Source organism: Capra hircus, chromosome 21 (assembly GCF_001704415.2).
Source record: "Capra hircus breed San Clemente chromosome 21, ASM170441v1, whole genome shotgun sequence".
NCBI lineage: Eukaryota > Metazoa > Chordata > Mammalia > Artiodactyla > Bovidae > Capra > Capra hircus.
The window spans coordinates 69,094,685-69,115,522 of NC_030828.1; the positions used below are offsets into that span (position 1 = coordinate 69,094,685).

At 52.6% G+C, this 20,838-nt stretch overlaps 1 long non-coding RNA gene and 2 gene segments (V, D, J or C); all 3 read left to right on the top strand.

Moving 5' to 3' along the window:
- Positions 1-5,483, top strand: part of LOC102168903 — a 54,021-nt gene extending 48,538 nt beyond the window's left edge. The window contains 4 exon segments of the C gene segment in view: positions 3,711-4,073; positions 4,361-4,405; positions 4,530-4,859; positions 4,943-5,483. Coding sequence covers positions 3,806-4,073; positions 4,361-4,405; positions 4,530-4,859; positions 4,943-5,271 — 972 coding nt within the window.
- LOC102185461 overlaps positions 1-20,838 on the top strand; it is a 133,371-nt gene that overhangs the window by 62,150 nt on the left and 50,383 nt on the right.
- Positions 6,876-8,316, top strand: LOC108638496. The gene is made up of 2 exons (XR_001919843.1): positions 6,876-7,009; positions 7,164-8,316. It is a non-coding gene; the product is annotated as an uncharacterized LOC108638496 (long non-coding RNA).

A 20,838-nucleotide genomic window follows, 5' to 3' on the forward strand; every position in this document is an offset into this window, starting at 1 on the left:
AGGACTGGGGGCAGGGCGTTCACACCTCTGGGGGCCAAGTCACAAGTGCTAGGGAGCAGGGCTGCAGACACAGCGCACAGATCCCAGCAGCACACGTGTCTGGGGCCAGAGCAGGGAAGGGGCCCGGAGCCCCGGGCTGCAGGGGAGCCCCCTGCACGGCCCCCTCCATGGGTGAGTGGGGACCCTGAGGGTGAGCACACAGGGACGGGAATGAGAGCCCTGGAGGGAGATCGGCCTCGGGACCCCCGGAGGGGCTGGAGCAGCCGAGTGGGCCTGGGGGAGGCAGCTGCCCCTAGTCACGGTGCGGGACGAGCGCGGGGACGGAACCCGGGCAGGGGGCACCGCACCAAGAGCGCTGCTGCCCGGGGCTGGGAAGCTCGGGGGGGCTGTGGGCCGTCGAGGAGCAGGACGGGCTGGAGATGGGAGGGGAGGGCTGCGCATGACCAGGGCCTCTGGAGGCCAGGGCTGGGTGGGCATGAGGACCAGCCAGGATGGAAGGAGGGTCTGATCTGAGGAGTAGGGAAGGGAGAGGACCCCAGGGCAGTGACGGCTCCTGGACAGGCTGGTGGAGCCGACGTGGGTCCCAGGATAGGGCCATGTGCGGGGACTGTGGGTCCTGACTGGGCTGGGGCTGAGCACAGTGGCAGAGCTGGGGGCAGGACTGCAGGGCCGGCCAGGCTCTGAGGCCACAGCGGGCAGCACAGGGCTGAGCCCACCGCCCCCCAGGACGCAGGGGGCTGACCAGAGCCCAGGGCCCTGAGGACCAGCAGCGGGAGCTGGAGAGAGGCAGGTGACCCGAAAACTGGAGGCAGCAAGGGGCCAGAGGAGGGTGTGGGTGGAGGGACAGAGAAGAGCGGAGAGCAAGGGCAGGACCTCCGCCAGGAGGGGCCCGGGCGGACAGAGCTCCTCCAGGGGAGGCTGCCTGGAGGCCGCGTGGGCACCTGGCAAGTCCAGGGATGAGAGCTGAGCCCAGGAAATAAAGGGGTGAGGAGTGGAGCTGGGCAGGGGTGAGGGCTCCCAGAGGGGCCAGAGGGGCAGGAGAGGCTGAGGGGGCAGCCCAGGGACAGGGGGCAGTGAGGCCACCAGTGAGCAGGGGTTAGGAGGGCAGGGGGCCCCTGGTGCTTTGGGGGAGCAGGTACAGGTTATGAGGGTGAGCAGGGCCTGGGAGGGCAGGGGGGCCCTGGTGCTTTGGGGGAGCAGGTACAGCTTGAGAGGGTGAGCAGGGCCTGGAGGACAGGGGAAGCCCTGAGGATTTGGGGGGGTGGGTACAGCTTTTGGGAGTGAGCAGGGGCTGGGAGAGCAGGGAGAGCCCTGGGGCTTTGGGGGAGCAGGTACAGCTTGTGGGTGAGCAGGGGTCAGGAGGGCAGGGGACCTCTGGTGTTTGGGGAAGCAGGTACAGCTTTTGGGGGTGAGCAGGGGCTGGGAGGGCAGGGGGAGCCCTGGTGGTTTGGTGGGGGGGGCAGGTACAGCTTGTGTGTGAGCAGGGGTTAGGAGGGCAGGGGGCCCCTGGTGCTTTAGGGGAGCAGGTACAGGTTATGAGGATGAGCAGGGGGCTAGTAGGACAGGGGGTGTCCCTGGTGTTTGGGGGAGCAGGTACAGCTTGTGAGGGTGAGCAGGGCCTGGGAGGACAGGGGAAGCCCTGAGGATTTGGGGGGGGGGCTACAGCTTTTGGGAGTGAGCAGGGGCTGGGAGAGCAGGGAGAGCCCTGGGGCTTTGGGGGAGCAGGTACAGGTTATGAGGGTGAGCAGGGGTTAGGAGGGCAGGGGACCTCTGGTGTTTGGGGAAGCTGGTACAGCTTGTGAGGGTGGGCTGGGGCTGGGAGAACAGGGGATGTCCCTGGTGTTTGGGGGAGCAGGTACAGCTTGTGAGGGTGAGCAGAGGGCTAATAGGACTGGGGAAGCCCCTGGGTTTTTGGGGAGCAGGTACAGGTTGTGAGGGTGAGCCGGAGGCTGGAAGGGCAGGGGGCACCTAAGAGCTTCAGCAGAGCACGTAGCGCTTCTGAGGTGAGCAGGGGGCTGAAAGGACAGGGGCGACCCCAGAGCTTTGGCTGAGCAGGCATGGCTCGTGAAGGCGGGCAGGGGCCTGGGAGGACGGGGGAGCCCCCCAGAGCTTTGAGGGATCGGGTACAGCTGTAGGGGTGAGCAGGGGCCGGGGAGGACGGGGAGCCCCCCAGAGCTTTGGGGGCTCGGGTACAGCTGTAGGGGTGAGCAGGGGCCTGGGAGGACGGGGGAGCCCCCCAGAGCTTTGATGGATCGGGTACAGCTGTAGGGGTGAGCAGGGGCCGGGGAGGAGGGGGAGCCCCCCAGAGCTTTGGGGGGTCGGGTACAGCTGTAGGGGTGAGCAGGGGCCGGGGAGGACGGGGGAGCCCCCCAGAGCTTTGGGGGGTCGGGTACAGCTGTAGGGGTGAGCAGGGGCCGGGGAGGACGGGGGACGCCTGGCGCTCGGGGGCAGGTAGGGCTTCTAGGGGTGAAAGGGGCAGGGAGGGCAGGGGACTCTCTGGGGTGTCTGAGGGGAGAAGGTGGCGATTGCGCAGGTGACCCGGGCTCTGGGAACGAGCAGCTGGCCGGCTAGTGCTGAAGTCGGAGGCAGAGGGTCTGAGCTAAAGGGAGCCCTTTTGCTGCAGGGTCGGGGATAGCAAGGCCAAGTGCAGAGGAAAATGAAGGATGCTCTGGCCTGAAGTGGGAGGGCTTCCCGATGAGAGCAGGTGGCCTCCATTCACAGGCCCAGGGTTCCCATTGTGTTGCAGCCATCTGTGGGGACTCAGGGTGGATGGGGTCGGCCAAGGCAAGGGGCAGCTGCCAAGACAGCGGACAAGGCTGGGACTACATGAGGCTCTTCCTCGAGGTCTCAGACGGGCAGGGGCCCGGGGAGCTGACCAGGCTCTTCCTCGAGGTCTCAGATGAGGCTGCAGGCCCACGGAGCTGACCAGGCTCTAGGGACAGCTCGGCCGGGGGCTGGGGCCCAGGTAGCTAACCAGACTCTTCTTCGAGGTCTCAGATGAGGCTGCAGGCCCACGGAGCTGACCAGGGTCTAGGGACAGCCCGGTTAGACGGGCTGGGGCCCGTAGAGCCACTCAGTGCTGGAGGTGCGGGCAGGGCCCAAGCAAGGCCCCCACAGTGCTGAGCGCGGGGTGCACCCAGGAAGATCAGGGCCTGGAGGGTCTGGTGAGGAGGAGCCGGGCAGCCAGGAGCGTGGAGCAGGGGCCGAGGGCCAATCAGGGGAACCAGGTGAGGTACAGGGCCAGAGACACACCTTTGGGAGCCTGGTGGGACCAGGGTTGGGAGGGGACAATCAAGGAAGAGAACTCAGAGACAGGGTCCAGGATCAGGGCTGGGACATGAGCCCAGAGCGCCTGTGCACAGAGCTGGCCCCAAAGTCACCGGCCTGCAGGGCTGAGGCCAGGCCGGACGGGGGCTGGCGGCAGAGCAGGATGAGGGGGACAGGCTCCTCCAGGCTGAGGGAGCAGGGGCCACCAGAAGGGCCAGGTGCCCAGAGGAGGGAAGGGGCCCTGGGCTCTAATCCAGGAGGCCACACTCACCGACCCAAGCTGTGTCCAGACATCCCAGCTGCAGCACACAGAGCCGGGTGGCCCCCACGCCGGGCAGTCGTCAGACCCTGGAAGCAGATGGTGGCTGGGCTCAGAGGTGCCCCACGCCTGGGCACCTGAGGTCCTGCTGGACCCTGCATTCACCCAGCCTCCTCTCTCACAGCCTCCACCACACCCCCGAAAGTCTACCCTCTGGCATCCAGCTGCGGGGACACGTCCAGCTCCACCGTGACCCTGGGCTGCCTGGTCTCCAGCTATATGCCCGAGCCGGTGACCGTGACCTGGAACTCGGGTGCCCTGACCAGCGGCGTGCGCACCTTCCCAGCCGTCCTGCAGTCCTCCGGGCTCTACTCTCTCAGCAGCGTGGTGACCGTGCCGGCCAGCACCTCAGGAGCCCAGACCTTCATCTGCAACGTAGCCCACCCGGCCAGCAGTACCAAGGTGGACAAGCCTGTCACTGCAAGGCCTCAGGTCCCGAAGACAACGCCAGGGTCACCTATCCGTCCTGTAAGACCCACGACCAAGGGTATGTGAGCCCCACACTCCCGCCTGCAGGGGCCTCACCCCTGGGGTGCTTGGAACCAGGCCCGGCGTGTCAGGGGAGGCCCTGTCTGTCTCTCTCCTGAAGGTCCCGCAGGCTTGGGGAGGGGGTTGTCTGGAGTTTCCACAACGTCCAGGCTGCTGCAGGCTGGATGACACCTCGGCTCCTGGCCCCACAGAGGCAGGCCCTGGGCTCGGCTACTAAAACCTGTCCCTCCCTAAGCCCAGCCCTTGGCTTCCTGCCCTGGTAATCCCAGTCTGCTCTCTCTGCAGAGCCCAAAGGTGAACAGGAACCCTGCCAGTGTCCCAAGTGCCCAGGTAAGTCAGCTGGCGTCACCCACTGTCCAACAGTGGCAGACAGCACTCGTGGGCAGCCGGGTGGAGAACGCACACCCAGAGGAGGTTTCCCAAGTGCAGAACCCCCACCGTGCTTTCTCACCAGCCACAGAACCTCTGGGAGGACTGTCTGTCTTCATCTTCCCCCCGAAACCCAAGGACACCCTTACAATCTCTGGAACGCCTGAGGTCACGTGTGTGGTGGTGGACGTGGGCCAGGACGACCCCGAGGTGCAGTTCTCCTGGTTCATGGACAACGTGGAGGTGCACACGGCCAGGACAACGCCGAGGGAGGAGCAGTTCAACAGCACCTTCCGCGTGGTCAGCGCCCTGCCCATCCAGCACAAAGACTGGCTGCAGGGAAAGGAGTTCAAGTGCAAGGTCCACAACGAAGGCCTCCCGGCCCCCATCATAAGGACCATCTCCAGGGCCAAAGGTGGGCCAGGTGGGCGGGCCCAGGAGGGTCCCGTGGGCCAATCAGAGTGATTTCTGTGCTAACAGGCTTGCCTGTCCCCACAGGGCAGGCCCGGGAGCCGCAGGTGTACGTCCTGGCCCCACCCCGGGAAGAGCTCAGCAAAAGCACGCTCAGCGTCACCTGCCTCATCACCGGTTTCTACCCAGAAGAGGTAGACGTGGAGTGGCAGAGAGATGGGCAGCCTGAGTCGGAGGACAAATACCACACAGCCCCACCCCAGCTGGACGCCGACGGCTCCTACTTCCTGTACAGCAGGCTCAGGGTGAACAAGAGCAGCTGGCAGGAAGGAGACACCTACACGTGTGCGGTGATGCATGAAGCTCTACGGAATCACTACAAAGAGAAGTCCATCTCTAAGTCTCCGGGTAAATGAGCCACACGCCGCTGACCTAGTGAACGTTCCCTCATCCACCCGCCCCTCCCCGCCAACCCCGAGCTCCAGGTCCAGCCCCCGCACCAGCAAGCCCTCCCCCAGCCCGCCCTCCCCGGGCTCCAGGTCCAGCCAGGACGCCCTAGCCCCTCCCTCTGTGCATGCCTCCTGGGCCGCCATGAATAAAGCGCCCAGGCCGCCCTGGGACCCTGCAACGCTGTGCTGGTTCTTTCCGAGGCAGAGCCCTGGTGACCGCCAGGCCTGCGGGGGGCGGGCTGAGCCCACTCTGGGCCGCTTGGTTCAGCATCTGTGGGGGCGCTGACCCCTCTCCGGGCCAGACACACAGTGAGTGGGTCCGGCAGGCCACCTGGGGGCTGCCCGAGGCCTCGGAGGGGCTTGGCCAGAGGCGCAGCTCCACGGCCCCCTCCAGCCACCACATTCTGGGCCGGACTCTGGGCAGGAACGGGGGAAGCCCCCGAGACCTCAGGGATTGAGGCCCAACGCTTCCCGCCTCTGCTCCAGCCCACGCCGTGGGCCAGGGCCGCGTCCTTGTCCCCAGGCCCCTGTTCCTGGGTGCCCAGAGTCCGTGTGTCCACTCTGGGCCTGCCTGGAGCCAGAGTGGCCTGGGGGGTGGCCCTGCTTCACCCTCAGGCTCCCGACGTCAGGCGTCGTCCTCGTCGGCCAGGAGGCTCTGCCTGGCTCTCTCTGCCCGGGGCCAGGCCTGTGCGCCCGTGGGGAGGTCGTCCCTGTGCCTGAAAGGGCCCAGGCTGGGAGCCCTGAACGTCCAGGGCAGGGACCTAGCTGCTCCCTGGGACACTGAGCCCAGAGCCATGGACACCAAGCCCCAGCCCCGCACGCACACGAGACAGCCCACACCCAGCCTCCTCCACACGCACTCAGGCGTCCACCTGCACACAAGCACGCTTCACCCCCGTCACACACCCACACGCCTGCACACACTCAGGTCTCGCACTCGCAGACCCATGGGGTGACCCCACGGGCCCAGACCCAGAGCTGGGTCTCGTGAGCCCTCCCTGTGGACACCAGCTGGTCCCCATCCTCCAGCGCCCTTGGGCTGCTCAGCGGCCCTTTCCCACACTGACCACACTGACCAGGTCAGACATCCTTCCTCGCCTCCCCTGGGGCACCCACGCCCCTCCCTCATAGGCTGAGATCCCCCCTCAGCCCCTCGTCCTGGCACCCTCACCCCTCGGGCACAGGGACACAGCCCGGCACTGTCTGCCCTCCCTCCCGGGGACAGGGCCCAGGCATGTGCGCTCTGCTGAGCCTCCCGGCTCCAGGCCTGGCCCCCAGGGCAGAGGAGGCCAGGAACTGAGCCTCTGTCCTGCGGGGAGGTGGGGTCAGGGCCCCAGCTCAGGGCACAGCTCAGGATGGGAGCAGGACCCCACAGGCCAGGCCCAGACAGTGGCCAGGGCTGGAGGGCTGGGGCTGGGGCCCAGAGACTGACCTCAGGTGACCCCTGCCCGGCCCATGGGGGATCACACCGCCCTCCCCCCCGGCCGCAGAGGGAGCCCTGCCCCGAAGCCCCGATGACCCCGCCCAGCCCCCCGTGGGCAGACACAGCACTGACCCCCCTCCCTGTGCAGATCTGCTGCTGGAGGAGGAGAGCTGTGCGGACGACCTGGACGGGGAGCTGGACGGGCTCTGGACGACTATCTCCATCTTCATCACGCTCTTCCTGCTCAGCGTCTGCTACAGCGCCACCGTGACCCTCTTCAAGGTGGGGGCCCACCCTGCTGGGTCCTCGGGCCCCCTCTCTGTCCCCAGGCTCCCCGCAGTCCCTCAATGCCCCTCACTGCCCACTCACTCTCTACTCATACCCCTGGGGGAGGCCCACGTGGGATCCAGTCCTTGCTCACCCTGTCCCCCCACAGGTGAAATGGATCTTCTCCTCAGCAGTGGAGCTGAAGAGGACGATCGTCCCCGACTACAGGAACATGATTGGGCAGGGCGCCTAGAGCTCCTGTGGGTGGAGGGCATGGTCGCCCCAGACCTGGCGGGGCCACGTCCAGCGCCCTGTGCTGCTCCGTTTCAGCCAGGCCTGCTCCTTTGCGCTCTGACCCAGCCAACCTCTAACCTCTCACCCAGACTCACCCACATCTCCACTCTGACGTTGCGGCCATGGCAACTTGCCCCGCCCCCCTAACACCCAAGTGGAAAACAAGTGGTGACCCCATCGAGCTGATGGACGCTGAGGGCCTCTGGGAAGCCTGCAAGACACCAGTGGGCTGCGAGTCCCCCACCAGGAACACACACGTCGGAGTTCAGCTCTGCCTGGAGGAGCAGGAGGCTGGGTCCAGGGCAGTCTACACAGGGCACCCGCATCTTGCCCAGGCCTGGATCCAGACCGCAGGTCCCTGGGGGAGGAAGCTGAGTCCCCACACCCTATGCACAGGGCCCAGCCCCCGCATCTTACCCAGGCCTGGATCCAGACCACAGGTCCCCGGGGGAGGCCCCTGTGTCAGATCCCTGGGAACAGCTGTCCTGCAGGGGCCCAGCCTCCCAGCAGGCAAGCTCCTGGGAGGACCACTACCGGTCACTCAGGTCACCTCCACCGAGGACGCTGCTGGGAGCAGGGCCTGGGCCCACAGAGGCCGCAGGAGCCCCGGTGGGGAAGGGGTGACGTCCCGCCAACGGGCCGCCTGGAGACGGGCCTGGTGACCGGTTCCCAGTGGACAGAGCTGCAGGGGCTCCCAGGACACAGGACGGCAGGGCAGCCAGTCCATCCGGTGGCCAACAGCCTGACACTCCCCCAGGAGCTCGGCCTGCACCGAGAGCGGGGGTGAGAGGTGAGACCAGAGACCCACAGAGGCCCAGCCCCGGGCCCCGGGCCCACCCCGCCTCTCGGGACAGACTCTCCCGTCGTTGCAGAAATGTGCACGGGCTTCTCTGGATGGGAGGCGCTGCCCCAGGACTGGAAGGACCACAGCCTGGGGCTTGGGAAGCTTCTGCTGCGCAATGCGGTAGCCTGCTCTTTGCTGTCTCTTTATCTCTTTAACGACAATAAAGCGTCTTGACTTCACCCAGCTCACCGGCCAGTCTCCGTATGTTGACACACCTTCTCCCTTTGAGGAGTCCACAGCCTGGCTGCCCCACCCCCACTGGCCCCGGGCTTCCTGCCCCCACCACCTGCACCCAGGGTCCCTGGTCCCATCCCTACCTGACTCATGGGTGCCTGACCCCCACCCACGACCCGCCCCTAGGGCTCCACTCCGCCTCCCAGGCAGAGGCCAGCCTGGCACCAGGGGAGCCACAGACAAGTGCCCCGTGTTGGGTGGTCAGCACAGGAGGCTGTAACAAACACCGCAGGGGGCTTGGACCACAGGCGTCACCACTCACACCCTGGAGCCTGGGACCCCGGATCCAGGAGCACAGGGCCGGCTCCTGCTGAGGCCTGTCTCCGTGGGGTGTAGATGCCGTGTCCTCACGGGCACACCTCTCTGTGCCTGTCTCTGTCCTCACCTCCTCTTAGAGGGTCTCCAGTCAGACTGGACAAGGGCCCACCCTGGGATCCCAGCTCACCCTCATCACCTCTTCAGAGATGCTGCCTCCAAAAGCAGTGACGTTTGAGGTCTGGGGGTCAGGGCTGCAAGATTTGAATTTGGGGTCACAGTTCTGCCCCAAACAGGCTGGTTGGTGCCGGAAACCCAGAGCAGGAGGGGACCAGTGAAAGCAGGCCAGGAGGGGCAGCTGGGGGAGGGATGTCAAAGGGACCTGGTTCAGTGCTCAGGACACACTGGTCAGTGAGAAGGACCTCAGAGGGTGCTGGGGACACTGTGCTCAGCCTGGGCTGCATGGAGGTGATGGCTGTGCCGCAGGAAAAGCGGGAGGGGCCCAGGGCTCCAGAGAGGGACCAGGAAGGGTGGCCGCCTGCATGCGATGAGGCCTCTGTGTCCACCAGCCAGCCTGGATGCAGGATGCAGTCAGGACTCCATCCTCACAGACACCGGGGACCGAGGAGACTGGACCCTCCCCAAGGGCGGAGGAGGATCCTGTTCAGGGACAGCTCCAAGAAGGCGGCCAGGGCCTGGGAGGGTGCTGGCCGTGCTGGGCTCTCTCTGGAGGGCATTTTCAGGGAGCTGAGTCATCATGGGGGCATGCTAGTGTTTGCACAAGACTTTCAGGGGGAAGGGAGTGTTGTGCCCAGAGTCCGAGTCCCCAAAACTGAGAGAATAAGACGTTCACAGCAATGCAAAAGCATGAAGGGGTTTATTGCCAGCTACGGCTCAAGTCTCGTCCAACGTAGTGGAGTCTTGAGGAGAGCCCCGAGCTCTGAATCACAGCTACGTTTATACAGATGGTTCTTTGTTCTTGTAACCGCATAGCTGATTGGTTAAACCGTACACGTGCACGGGACTTTTAACCTCGAATCCCTATCCGGATTGGCTCAGGTCTGGCGCGGGCGGGGTCTACGGGGATTTTTTCTAATTGGTCGAGTTACACTGCCTGCGGGAGTTCCCGGTGCCTCAGCTTTCCTAGAGACTAAACCTCAGGCCTAGCCTGCCCCTTAAAGCCTGTCCTGGCTTCAGTTTGGTCCTAACATTCCTCCCCCTGTCTTCAGCTACATAGAGGATACTTCCTCTTTATTTTGGGGCAGGGCCTGATACTGTTGCCTCAGTACCATCAGTTGGACGGTATTGACGCAGTCTTTTACAAAGGCAACAAGCTTAGTTATTATGCATGGACCAAAAGTAAGTATTAATAGTAGCACTATTAGAGGGCTCACCAGGTTGGAAATTAGCATTGTTAACCACAGGGACTGTTAGAACCAGGACTCAAATCAATTTTGAGACATTTTTCTTTTTTTTTTTTTTCTCTCTTTTGATTTAGCCCTTCTCTTATCTTGGCCAGGGACTCCCTGATTACCCCTGAGTGATTTACATTAAAAAAAAACATTTTTCGCCTAACACAGCACATAGGCCCCCTGAGAGACTTCATACTCAAGATACTTTCTGGGTTTGGGGCGGAGGTCTCTTTCTTCTGTAACTTTTTCCTGCTGTGCATGGGTGTAGGCCTGCCTAGCAGAGCAGAAGTCTCTCTACCTGATCTAAGTTGGGGTTTTTCACATCTGAAACCATCTTCTACCCTTGTAGTTGCAGCAATTTAGTTGGCCCCTCTCAGAGATGAAGTAGACAAGGGCCAAACAAAAGACCTAACAGGATGGTCATCTCTGGTCCCTGGAAACAGAAGGCAACATTTGGGGTGAGGGTTACAGGGTTTGTGACCCCTTCTGATTGGTTGGTGGTGAGGCAACAGAGCAGTGCTCCAGGAATCTTGTGTTTAGTCTGAAGTTACCATCCTCCACCTGGGTGGGGGCTCAAAGACACTGTTATGCATATTTCTTTGAGTAGGAACCAGGACTCTGTCTGGAGGCTGTACCAACCTTTGATGGATCCTCCCTTCCCTGATTAGCAATTGTTTGAATCCGTGCTTTGGAATTCAGGGAAGGCCAAGGAGGCTGAACAAAGTCTATATCTTACAGATAAGAAATGGAGAACACAGAGCAGATCTGTACTCCAGAGCCCCACAGAGTCTCGCTCAGTTTTAATTTTAGGGAACTAGGCAACAATGACTATGATAACTTCCTATCAAAATGGGGCATAGGACTGCCCCAGCTTGGAGCAATACAAGCTCTAATCTGAAAGTACACCCATAGCATCACCTGGTTATTTTCCAGGATATCTGAACTGTAGCTACTGTATTTTGACTTTTAATTGTAAACTATTTCTTAATAGCCAAAGCAGATTTCAAAGTTAGTGATGTCAGTGTTTCTCTAGATATGAGAAGATGCAAGAATTGGGACTCATAAAATCTTCTCCTGAAAAGATCTAACTATCTGACGGCCTGTTCTGCCAGTTTTTCCAGAGCACAGAGTGCCTCATTCCTGATTTTCACCCTGAACTCCTTTCAGGGGCTTTGAAAGTCAGCAGTTGCAGCGGCTGTGATTTAATCTTTGTAGGTGCAGATGGCGAGTGTCAGTCTTCAGTTGGCAGAGCCCCTTTTTGCTCATAAACTTGACCATGATGGGGGGGGGGGGGCACTTGATGACCATTTTATCCCGTGGTGCTGAGAATGTCCATTCTCAGATAAACAGGCCACTCAATGTGCTGTTACTGGATTAGGCCATGAAACAGTATCTAAAATTCCCTGGACCACCTGTCTTATTAGCTTTTTGGTCCAGGAAAATATTCCCTCTTGTTGCTTCTTGCCATATCTAGAGTTACACTGTTACTATCATCGATCTCATATGGGACTATATATTATTTTATTAGAGGCCTCATGCACACATTTGACAGTGTAAGAAACAGCAATTTTGTAAGACAGGGGAAATACAAACAACATAGCCAGCAGTGTTAGCAAAGTCGCAAGGAAGACTTCTGTTCAGAGCTTCCGTTAGACGTCGCCCAGCCTGTCTCAGGTCACTGCCTTAGTCTGCCCTGTAGAGTCTTCATCTTCCAGGGAAATTACATGTTGGCGCCTTCTATGAGGCACACGGCCCAGCTTTCTAGTGTCACTAGACTGATTATCTTTAGTATGATTTACTTATTTATTTATCGTTTTTAACAGAGGAGACTTTAAACCTAAATTATTGTAGCCTGGTATTATCTATATAAATCCATCCCATAATTATGGGAGATTTTTTTCTTCTTTGTGGAAACTTTTCTTGTTCTGATTGAGCTTGGGTAGTAGAAAAAAGCTCAAATTTATAGCCAGAGTCAGAGCAGGCATTATTAATTGGCCCGGTGAGGGGATCTCATCTAGTAATACCATAGTGACCAGAATATGACTATAATTTTTAAGTAAATTTTCTCAGGGCCAACCAGTTAGAGTCTGGTAGTAGAGAAATTTACCAAGGTAACCCAGAACTAGACAGAGGTAATTGGCCACAAACCCAACAATTGGATTGGTTTTTAATAGTATAGGATCAGGCCTATGATAGAAAAGCATCTGACTCATATGCAAAGGTCGAAGAAGTCAAGAAAACATAAATGATCATACGATTCAGGTCCAGCATCTCAGGGAAGCTGTCTCCCTCGGACGTCGTCGTCTTCTCCTCCTGGTGTGGTGTAGTTTCTCCTGATAAAAAAGTCCTTCCATCCATGTTGGAGACAGTCCCTTAAATTATGTCCTTTTCCAGTCCTGGTTGCAGGTCCTGAGGCATCTGATCTTCATCCAAAGATAGATTACTGAGATGAGCTTCAGAAACAAACTCAGGGTGTTCTTTAAGAATTCAGTTAAATTTTACATTAACATCACATAACAGCAAAGAACTGTCTAAGAGATGAGTCTTACTAGATGCAGACCTCCATTAACAAACTGGGATTTAACGTTTTGAAATATCTTTTTCTCCTTAAAGTTACCCTTATTTTTATTAAATATAACCAAATTAAGGCTAGTTTGTTTGCAAAATAGGCCTGTTCTCACTGATTTTGGCCTGATGACTTTTATAACCATAATTGATCATAGGCTTTTATTTTGCTGAAACGTTTATAGAGCCTCAGACTGAGCTTCTAAAATAAAACAGGGCTGGGAAACGCACCCCCAGGCTTAGCGCAGATTCTGCCAACAGATCTAGGGGAATTCTCCCCTTTTAAGGTCTCAAACATTTCTTGAGATTTTTGTATCCGTGAGATAACCTTCCTCACTCATTTGATGAACTTACTGGAAACCTAAGAACTTCCAATTTTTAGAGGAGTCAGAAAATATAATTGTTTTGTTTATAATGTTTAATTTTACCAAAGTATTGTCATAATTAGTTTGAGAGGAAGATTTTCCCTACTTCCTGAAAACGTAAGATTTAAACCCATAATTTTTCAGATAGAAACCATAAAAGTTATAAGCATATTTACTGGTTCATTCAGTCCTCTTGCTAACTTTTGTGAAGTCATCAGGTTTTTCATTAAAATACCAGGACATATCAGAATGTTAAAAACTCCATATAATTTCTAGGATATCTGTATTAGTTAATTTACCATACATTATAACATGAGCGGATTTATTACTCATTTGATAATCTTTTCCATGTAATTTAACCAGCCAAATAAACGCAGTTTAATATCTCTCCTTGGGATGCTCCAGGGGCCCTCTGAAGCACCCCAAAGTTAGCTAGAGATATAAAAGCTCATATCTCATTTACATTTTTAGAAGTTTCTTCACTTGAGGTAATTTCCGTGTTGACAAACTTGTAACAGATATAATATTTAACTTATATTAATCCTAGGTACAATGAAAATATTCTACTTAACGTTAATTATTTTAAGACATGTCTGTATTAGATAGGTCAACAAACAAACATTAATATCAGGTATTTAACACGGAATATTTCCCATTTCACATGAACCTGGAATTTATTGTTTAATTTAGAATTACTTGATTTGTAAGTGCTTACCTGCCGCGGCCAGCACAAGCAAGAGTCGCACCTGCACAGGGAGAGAATGGAGCGTCCCCGCTAAGAAAAATAAGAGAGAGACAAAAGATGGGGTTGAGAGGATCAGACCAAAATGGCTGATGCCTTCCTTTATTGTGCTGCAGTATATATAGGATAAAGTACGTGACTTCTGACATTCACAAGATTGTTCTTAATCTCCAAATACAATCACAAGACCCTTACCGTTGTGTACATCACAAATAGATAATCTATCTTCTATCAATAAGCTAATCTATCTTCTATGAAATGTTGCAAGAACCAAACGTCCTGGAGCCTTAAGGGTAATAAATTCTTCAGGGGGGCGGGACAGGGAGCTTAGGAACATGTCCTAGGGCTCTGCATAACGCCGAGCAGCTCCCAAGACTTAACCCTTCACGGGCAGTCCCCCGCAGCTCCCCTCTCTTTATTTTTTAAAAGCTCCATAAGATGTCGGTGTTGCAACATATTTTTATGTATTAAAACTCTCATATGTAGAAATTCTTTAACAATACTACGAATAAGACAAGGAGCTAGACAAATTATGATAAGCACAACAGTCAGAACCGCGCCCACAGCAATTATGCTTCGCCACAGTGAATGAAGGTTAGGGAAGTTAGAAAATAAATTTTGTAAAAAATTATCAACAGTATCAGCTATATTCAAAGTAGCTTTTGGAGAATTTTCAATATTAAGAATTTCATTATGCAATTGCAATAGATCTAAAGACACATTAGTGTTAAACCATACTCCTTGTAAATGTTTTTTCACCTTATCCCACGGGAAATCAGATGCATTATAAGCCTTTTTTGTAACACAAATCCACTTATAATTAGCATGACATTGGATTTTCATGCGGAAACTAATGCTCTGAACTTGTTCTCCTAGAACTCTAACCACATCATATAAAGCTGATAATCTATCTTCTATTTTTCTATCTATATCTTCTTGTGTTCCCATTACTTTAGTAACATTATATGACAAGGAATCTACAGTATGAGCAGCTTGAATGGATTGTGCTAAAGATACAGAAGCGGTAACAGCAGTTGCTATAAGGGTGATTAAAGATACTATACCCAGAACAATCAGGCTCACACTTCTTTCAGTGCGGCTAAGAGCCGTGTTAATGCGTTGTAGTAATTCTAAAGCAGTCTCGTCATACCAAGCTTTCAGTTATTTCAACAGGTAACATTACAAAAGCAGGTTGTTTTACTATTATAACTTGTTCTCCTTTGGCAACACCTCTTATGCAATTGGTAAGTATGCAATTAGAACAATTTAAATGATAAATATTCAATGACAGTGTTATTTCCATATGGCCTTGTATCAGCATAAATGGGTAAGGGACACAAGCTCGGGGATATAAAAGTCCCGTAACTCCTACATTACCATATTTGTTCCCACTAGTATTGGGTTGTAAATATAGACTATTGCCATGACCAAAAGCAGCCAAAAGTTTCCACAGTTCTGTTTGATATACTTGAGCAGTGTTTACAGAGAAAATGGGTGGATGCTGTCCTCGATATTCAGGGAAATCAGGTGTTCCCCCAGGTGCCCAATCCCATAAAAGGGTGGCATCGGCGTTGTTGATGTTGTACACTGACGCAACCCGGGCTCGACATAAAGTCCAAGGAGTGTCTATTCCTATGCCGATGCTTAGATGTTTGTCGCAAAACGGAATGTCGACAGGTCCGGTTCCGTCACGGTACGATCTTTTTCCGGTTTTTTCATCAATGCCAGAAATAGTCACTCGAGGATAAGATATATCAGCTGACATCTGTATACAGTGAGGATGTTGTGATTGATAAGAAAAGCACATAGGATATTGTGTAGTAAGACCATAAAAAGAGATAGTAGCTTGCTGGGGAGAAATATGAATATCTGATTTTCCTCCCAAAAGACTTGTATCATTGACATAGACAGGTACTACTTCTTTATCCCATCCTAATGATTGAATCGTAGGTGGATCGGGAATGTATGCCCAAAAAGCCGCAGCCGCCCCGTTTTGCATCCGCTGTAACAATAATAATAACATGATCAGTATATTGGTAGGCATCACCAGAGGTTGTACATGAGCCTCATTCTGAGCATATCGCATCAACGCCTCAATCTGCCTTTGGGTAGGCAGCTCACTCGTGGGCTCGCTCAGTGTCATGTGGTGCATTTGATGTGTCAGGGAGTTCCTCCGCCGCGCGTACCAGCCTCTCCGGGATCCAGCGCGGCGCTTCGGCATCCTGTGGAAAAACACAAACATGCCCGCGTCCCCATATTAATACAGGGTCTGGCCCATACCACAGATTGGTAAGTGGATCTTTCCATCGTACGAGTGGTTTTTTGCATGAGGACTGTTCTCCCCAAAAACGTTGGGCTGCTGAATTGCCTTCTGCGTCTAGAGTTAAAAAATTTAGAACATAAAGAGCATGATTCAAGGCATTATGCGGTGAGGGGCTATACAAGTCATTCCCCTTTTTTTGTTTTAATAGTTGATGTTTGAGACGCTGATGGGCTCGTTCCACAATACCTTGTCCCTGTGGGTTATATGGAATGCCTGTTTTATGATGAATTTGAAAAGAAAGACAAAAACGTTGAAAAGAACGGCTAGTATAACCAGGTCCATTATCTGTTTTAAGGGTTTGTGGGATTCCTGAAATAGAAAAGCAAAACAGCAAATGTTGAATACAGTGATGTGTCGATTCTCCAGTATGAAGGGAGGCCATGAGAAAATTGGAAAAAGTGTCAATAGAGACATGAACATATTTAAGACGCCCAAATTGAGGAATGTGAGTGACATCTGTTTGCCAGAGATGATTAGGGCGTAAACCTCGAGGGTTAATACCATATTGAGGGAGAACAAAGAATTGAGGACAGGTAGAGCAAGATTTTACGATTTGTCGTGCAGCTTCACGGGCAATCTTAAATTGTAACCGTAAAGAATGACTATTTTGATGATGTAAGTTGTGAGATTTTTTGGCTGCATCGATAGCTGATTGAAAAAACACTTGTTTAGTAAGAACGTCCGCAGTGTGATTGCCTTGTACTAAGGCACCAGGAAGGGTGGAATGCTCACGAATATGCCCAAAGAAACACGGGTATTGACGACGGTGGAGGGCCTGTTGAATTAATTTAAATAAGTTAAGAACTTCAGGAGAGGTTGTGCCGATAATTGGAACAGTTTCAATCATCTGTAGGGCACCGACCACATAGGAGCTGTCTGTAAATAAATTGAAGGAAGTGGATACAGTTAGCAATGCTTGATGGACTGCAAATAATTCCACAACCTGGGCAGAAGAGAAACTGGTATGTGCATAATAAGTTTGATGGTTAATAATTAAAGCTGCAGTACCATTAGAAGATCCATCTGTAAATATAAGTGTCGCTTCAGGAATGGGTTGTTTATTTTTGGAAAAATAAAGGCATGAAAGCTAGCAAATTGTAACAATTTATCAGAAGGATAATGATGAGTAATCCGTCCTGGGTAGTTTGCAAAAGCTATAGACCAATTATCTGAAAATTGAAAAAGCCAATCTTGTTGTTCTAAAGCATAAGGAATACAAATGAAAGGGGGTTCTATACCAAAATATTGGATGGCCTCATGACGTCCTTTTGCTACAATTTTTGCAACAAGCTCATAGTAAGGGAGCAGATGTTTAGTTGGAGTAGCAGATAGATATATCCATCGCAAAGGTTTATCTTGATAAAGAACCCCTGTGGGTGCTCGAGGGGTAGGAAGTATATACAAACCCCATGGCCGTTGGTAATCACAATAAGTAATCTGTTGTTGTCTAATAGCTTCTTCTATTGATTGTAAGGCTGATCGTCCTTCTGAAGAAAGTGTTCGGGGTGACGCAGGGTCAGAGTCACCTTTAAGGATATCAAATAAAGGCTGCAAGGTATAAGTGGGTAGTTTTAAATAAGGGCGTATCCAATTAATGTCTCCTAGAAGTTTTTGGAAATCATTTAGAGTTTTTAAATGGTCAGTCTGTAATTTTACTAATTGGGTATTATAAACACGAGGATATAAGGAGAAACCCAAATAATTATAGGGAAAATGAGTTTGAATTTTTTCATCAGCTATGACAAGACCATTAAGACTCAAGTGTTTCTTTAGAATAGAAAAAGCTTGATACAATAGATGTTCGTCAGCATGAGCTAGTAATATATCGTCCATATAATGAACTAAATATAACTGAGGAAAACGTTGACGAACGGGAGCTAATGCTGTAGCAACAAATTTTTGACATAACGTAGGGCTATTAGTCATTCCTTGTGGGAGGACTCTCCATTGATAGCGTTGCATAGGTTCTTTAAAATTAACAGAGGGCAAACTAAAGGCAAATCTTTTACAATCTTGAGGTGCAAGAGGAATAGTGTAAAAACAATCTTTTAAATCTATAATAATGATATAGGATTTGTCAGGTATAGCGGAAGGAGTGGGCAACCCAGGTTGTAGGGCTCCCATATGCATCATCGTTTCATTTACCTTGCGAAGGTCTTGTAGCAATCTCCATTTTCCTGACTTCTTTTTGATAACAAAAATTGGGGAATTCCACGCAGAGGTAGAAGGTTCAATATGCCCAAGTCTCAGCTGTTCCTGCACCAGCTGTTGTGCGGCAGAAAGTTTCTCTTGTGTTAGGGGCCACTGATCGACCCATACCGGTTCCTCAGATTTCCAATCAATAGGATCGGCATGTGTCACAGGAGAATCAGAGGTCCCTAGGGAAAACACCCCAAGCCCTTTCGACTTTGATTAGATTTTAAATCAAGGGGTAAAATGATGCCTTGATGTTGTTTACCCAAACCTTGGTTTGGGAGTAAGCCCTGATCCAACATTAATTCTGTTACGGTGGGTGAAGGACTATATTAACAAACACCCATTTTGCTTAATATATCACGCCCCCATAGATTAACTGGAAGATGGGGCAGAATATAAGGCTTAAATTGGCCTGTATGGCCATCTTTATCCCTCCAAGTAAGAAGGGACGAACTTTGTTCTGGATTGGTAGTTTGGCCAATACCCTGAAGAGTGGAAATAGCTATTTGTTTAGGCCATGTAGTAAGCCAGTATTTTTCAGAAATAACGCTAATATCGGCCCCTGTATCAAGCACTCCGCGGAAAAGCTTACCATCAATGCGTAGCTCAAGTTCTGGTCGTGCCTCGGTAACATTTTGCACCCAATAGGCGTCAGAGGACCCGAAGCCTCTTTCTTGACGATCTCGGTTAATTGTTTTTCCTTGTATAACTAATGGAACTAAAAGAAGTTGAGCTATACGTTGTCCTGCATTAATCACAATAATTTTGTTAGGAGCGGAGGCTAATATTTTTATCTCTCCTGTATAATCAGAGTCAATCACACCAGGATGAATAAGTATTCCTTTTAAAGACGCACTGCTGCGCCCTAAAAGCAATCCAGCAGTTCCTGGAGGTAAAGGCCCAAACACTCCTGTGGCAAGGGTTTGAACCCCCATCTCGGGTGTTAATACTGTGTAGGAGGTGGCACAGAGGTCCAATCCTGCGCTGCCTCTTGTGGCTCGACAGAGGTCTGCAATGGTTCTTTTGGAACCTGCAGTGTTGCCCCATAACATTGTTTCGGGGCCAGGGGCTGGCCCCTCACCCAGTTTCCCGAAACCGGGGGTAAAGGATTACCTTGAACATCCGTTTTGGAACGACAATCCCGTGCCCAGTGCTTTCCTTTTTTACATCGTGGGCACAAATTAGGAGTATTAGCAGGGGTTTGTTGTTTTTGAGGGCACACTGCAGCCCGATGGCCAGGCTGACCACAAACGAAGCAACCCGAGTTACCTGACTTTTGACATCCTTTCTTGTTCTTGGCCTGTTGCTGAAAAAGTGCCTCTTTAATGCTTTTTCCTTGTGATGCCGCTGCCATAGCAATGCCTTGCATGTAGGAGGGTCCAATGTCAGCACAAATGCGAATAAAATCAGACAGGTCTCCCTTTTTTCGATAAGGTCGTAAAGCAGCTTGACAGGCAGAGTTAGCGTTTTCAAAAGCCAATTGTTTTGCGAATACCATCCCAGCCTTTTCATCTGACATTATTTTACCTATAGCATCTAAGAGCCGTGCCACGAAGTCCTGTTAAGGCTCATCAGGTCCCTGTCGGACTTTTGAGAGATCTTCTGTCTTAATACTAGAGCTAGGAAGTTTTTTCCATGCCTGTCGAGCCGCATTTGATATTTGTGGATATGCACCAGGTAAAAAGTTAAGTTGAGTATTAGTAGCCTGGAAAGCACCTTCACCAGCCAACATTTCGTAGGAAGTTTGTATACCTTGTTGCTGATTGACATCGGCTATACGAGCACACTGTTCAGCATATTCAGATTTCCATAGTAGATAATCTCCCCCCGAAAGACAGGCCCTAGCTATTTGTTTCCAATCATTTGGGGGTAGATTTTGAGTACCCAAACTTTCTATCATAGCAATAGTGAATGGAGCGGTAGGACCGTATTGTGAGCAAGCAATCTTTAACTCTTTTAATTGTTTGAAAGGCAGCGCTTCATAAAAATGCTGGTTGTTATTTTCAAAGACAGGAAAAGCAAGAGAAAAGTCGGAGACGACCTCACCAAGTCGTTGTGCTTGTTTCAATGCCTTTTGCAGCGGAGACACAATCTCAGATGGAGGAGGAGGAGGAGCCCCCGGAGGGGGATCGAGACCTGCTATAATGGAAGGAGCATAGGCAGGGGGCAGAGGCGGAGCAGAAGGAGATTTAGAGTTGCTAATGGGAAGCTTAATTCCTGAACTCTGTAAAGCAACAGTGAGGTTTTTTAAACATTCAACCAAATCATCTTTAGATGTTGACGTCCCCTTTTCTTGTGCTAAAAAACCCCAATCTTCTTGATGGTATTTAGCAGCTTCTTCGTCTAATTCCGCCTCATCTGTGGATGAAAGTGAATCATCATTATCTGAAGGACGCGATAATTTAGAAAACGGAGGGTCGCCTTCAACTCCCTTGGGAACAGCATACCTGGGTTCCGGATCAGGAACATGTAGAGGATTTTCTTCCTGTTTTAATAAATTTCCTAAACGTTTTAATTCATCATTGTCAAAGTCCAGACAATCACGAATTAGTGTCCAAAAGGATAAAGTTTCAACAGGCACATTTTCAGGGCCATGTAGAGTATAATGAGCCCG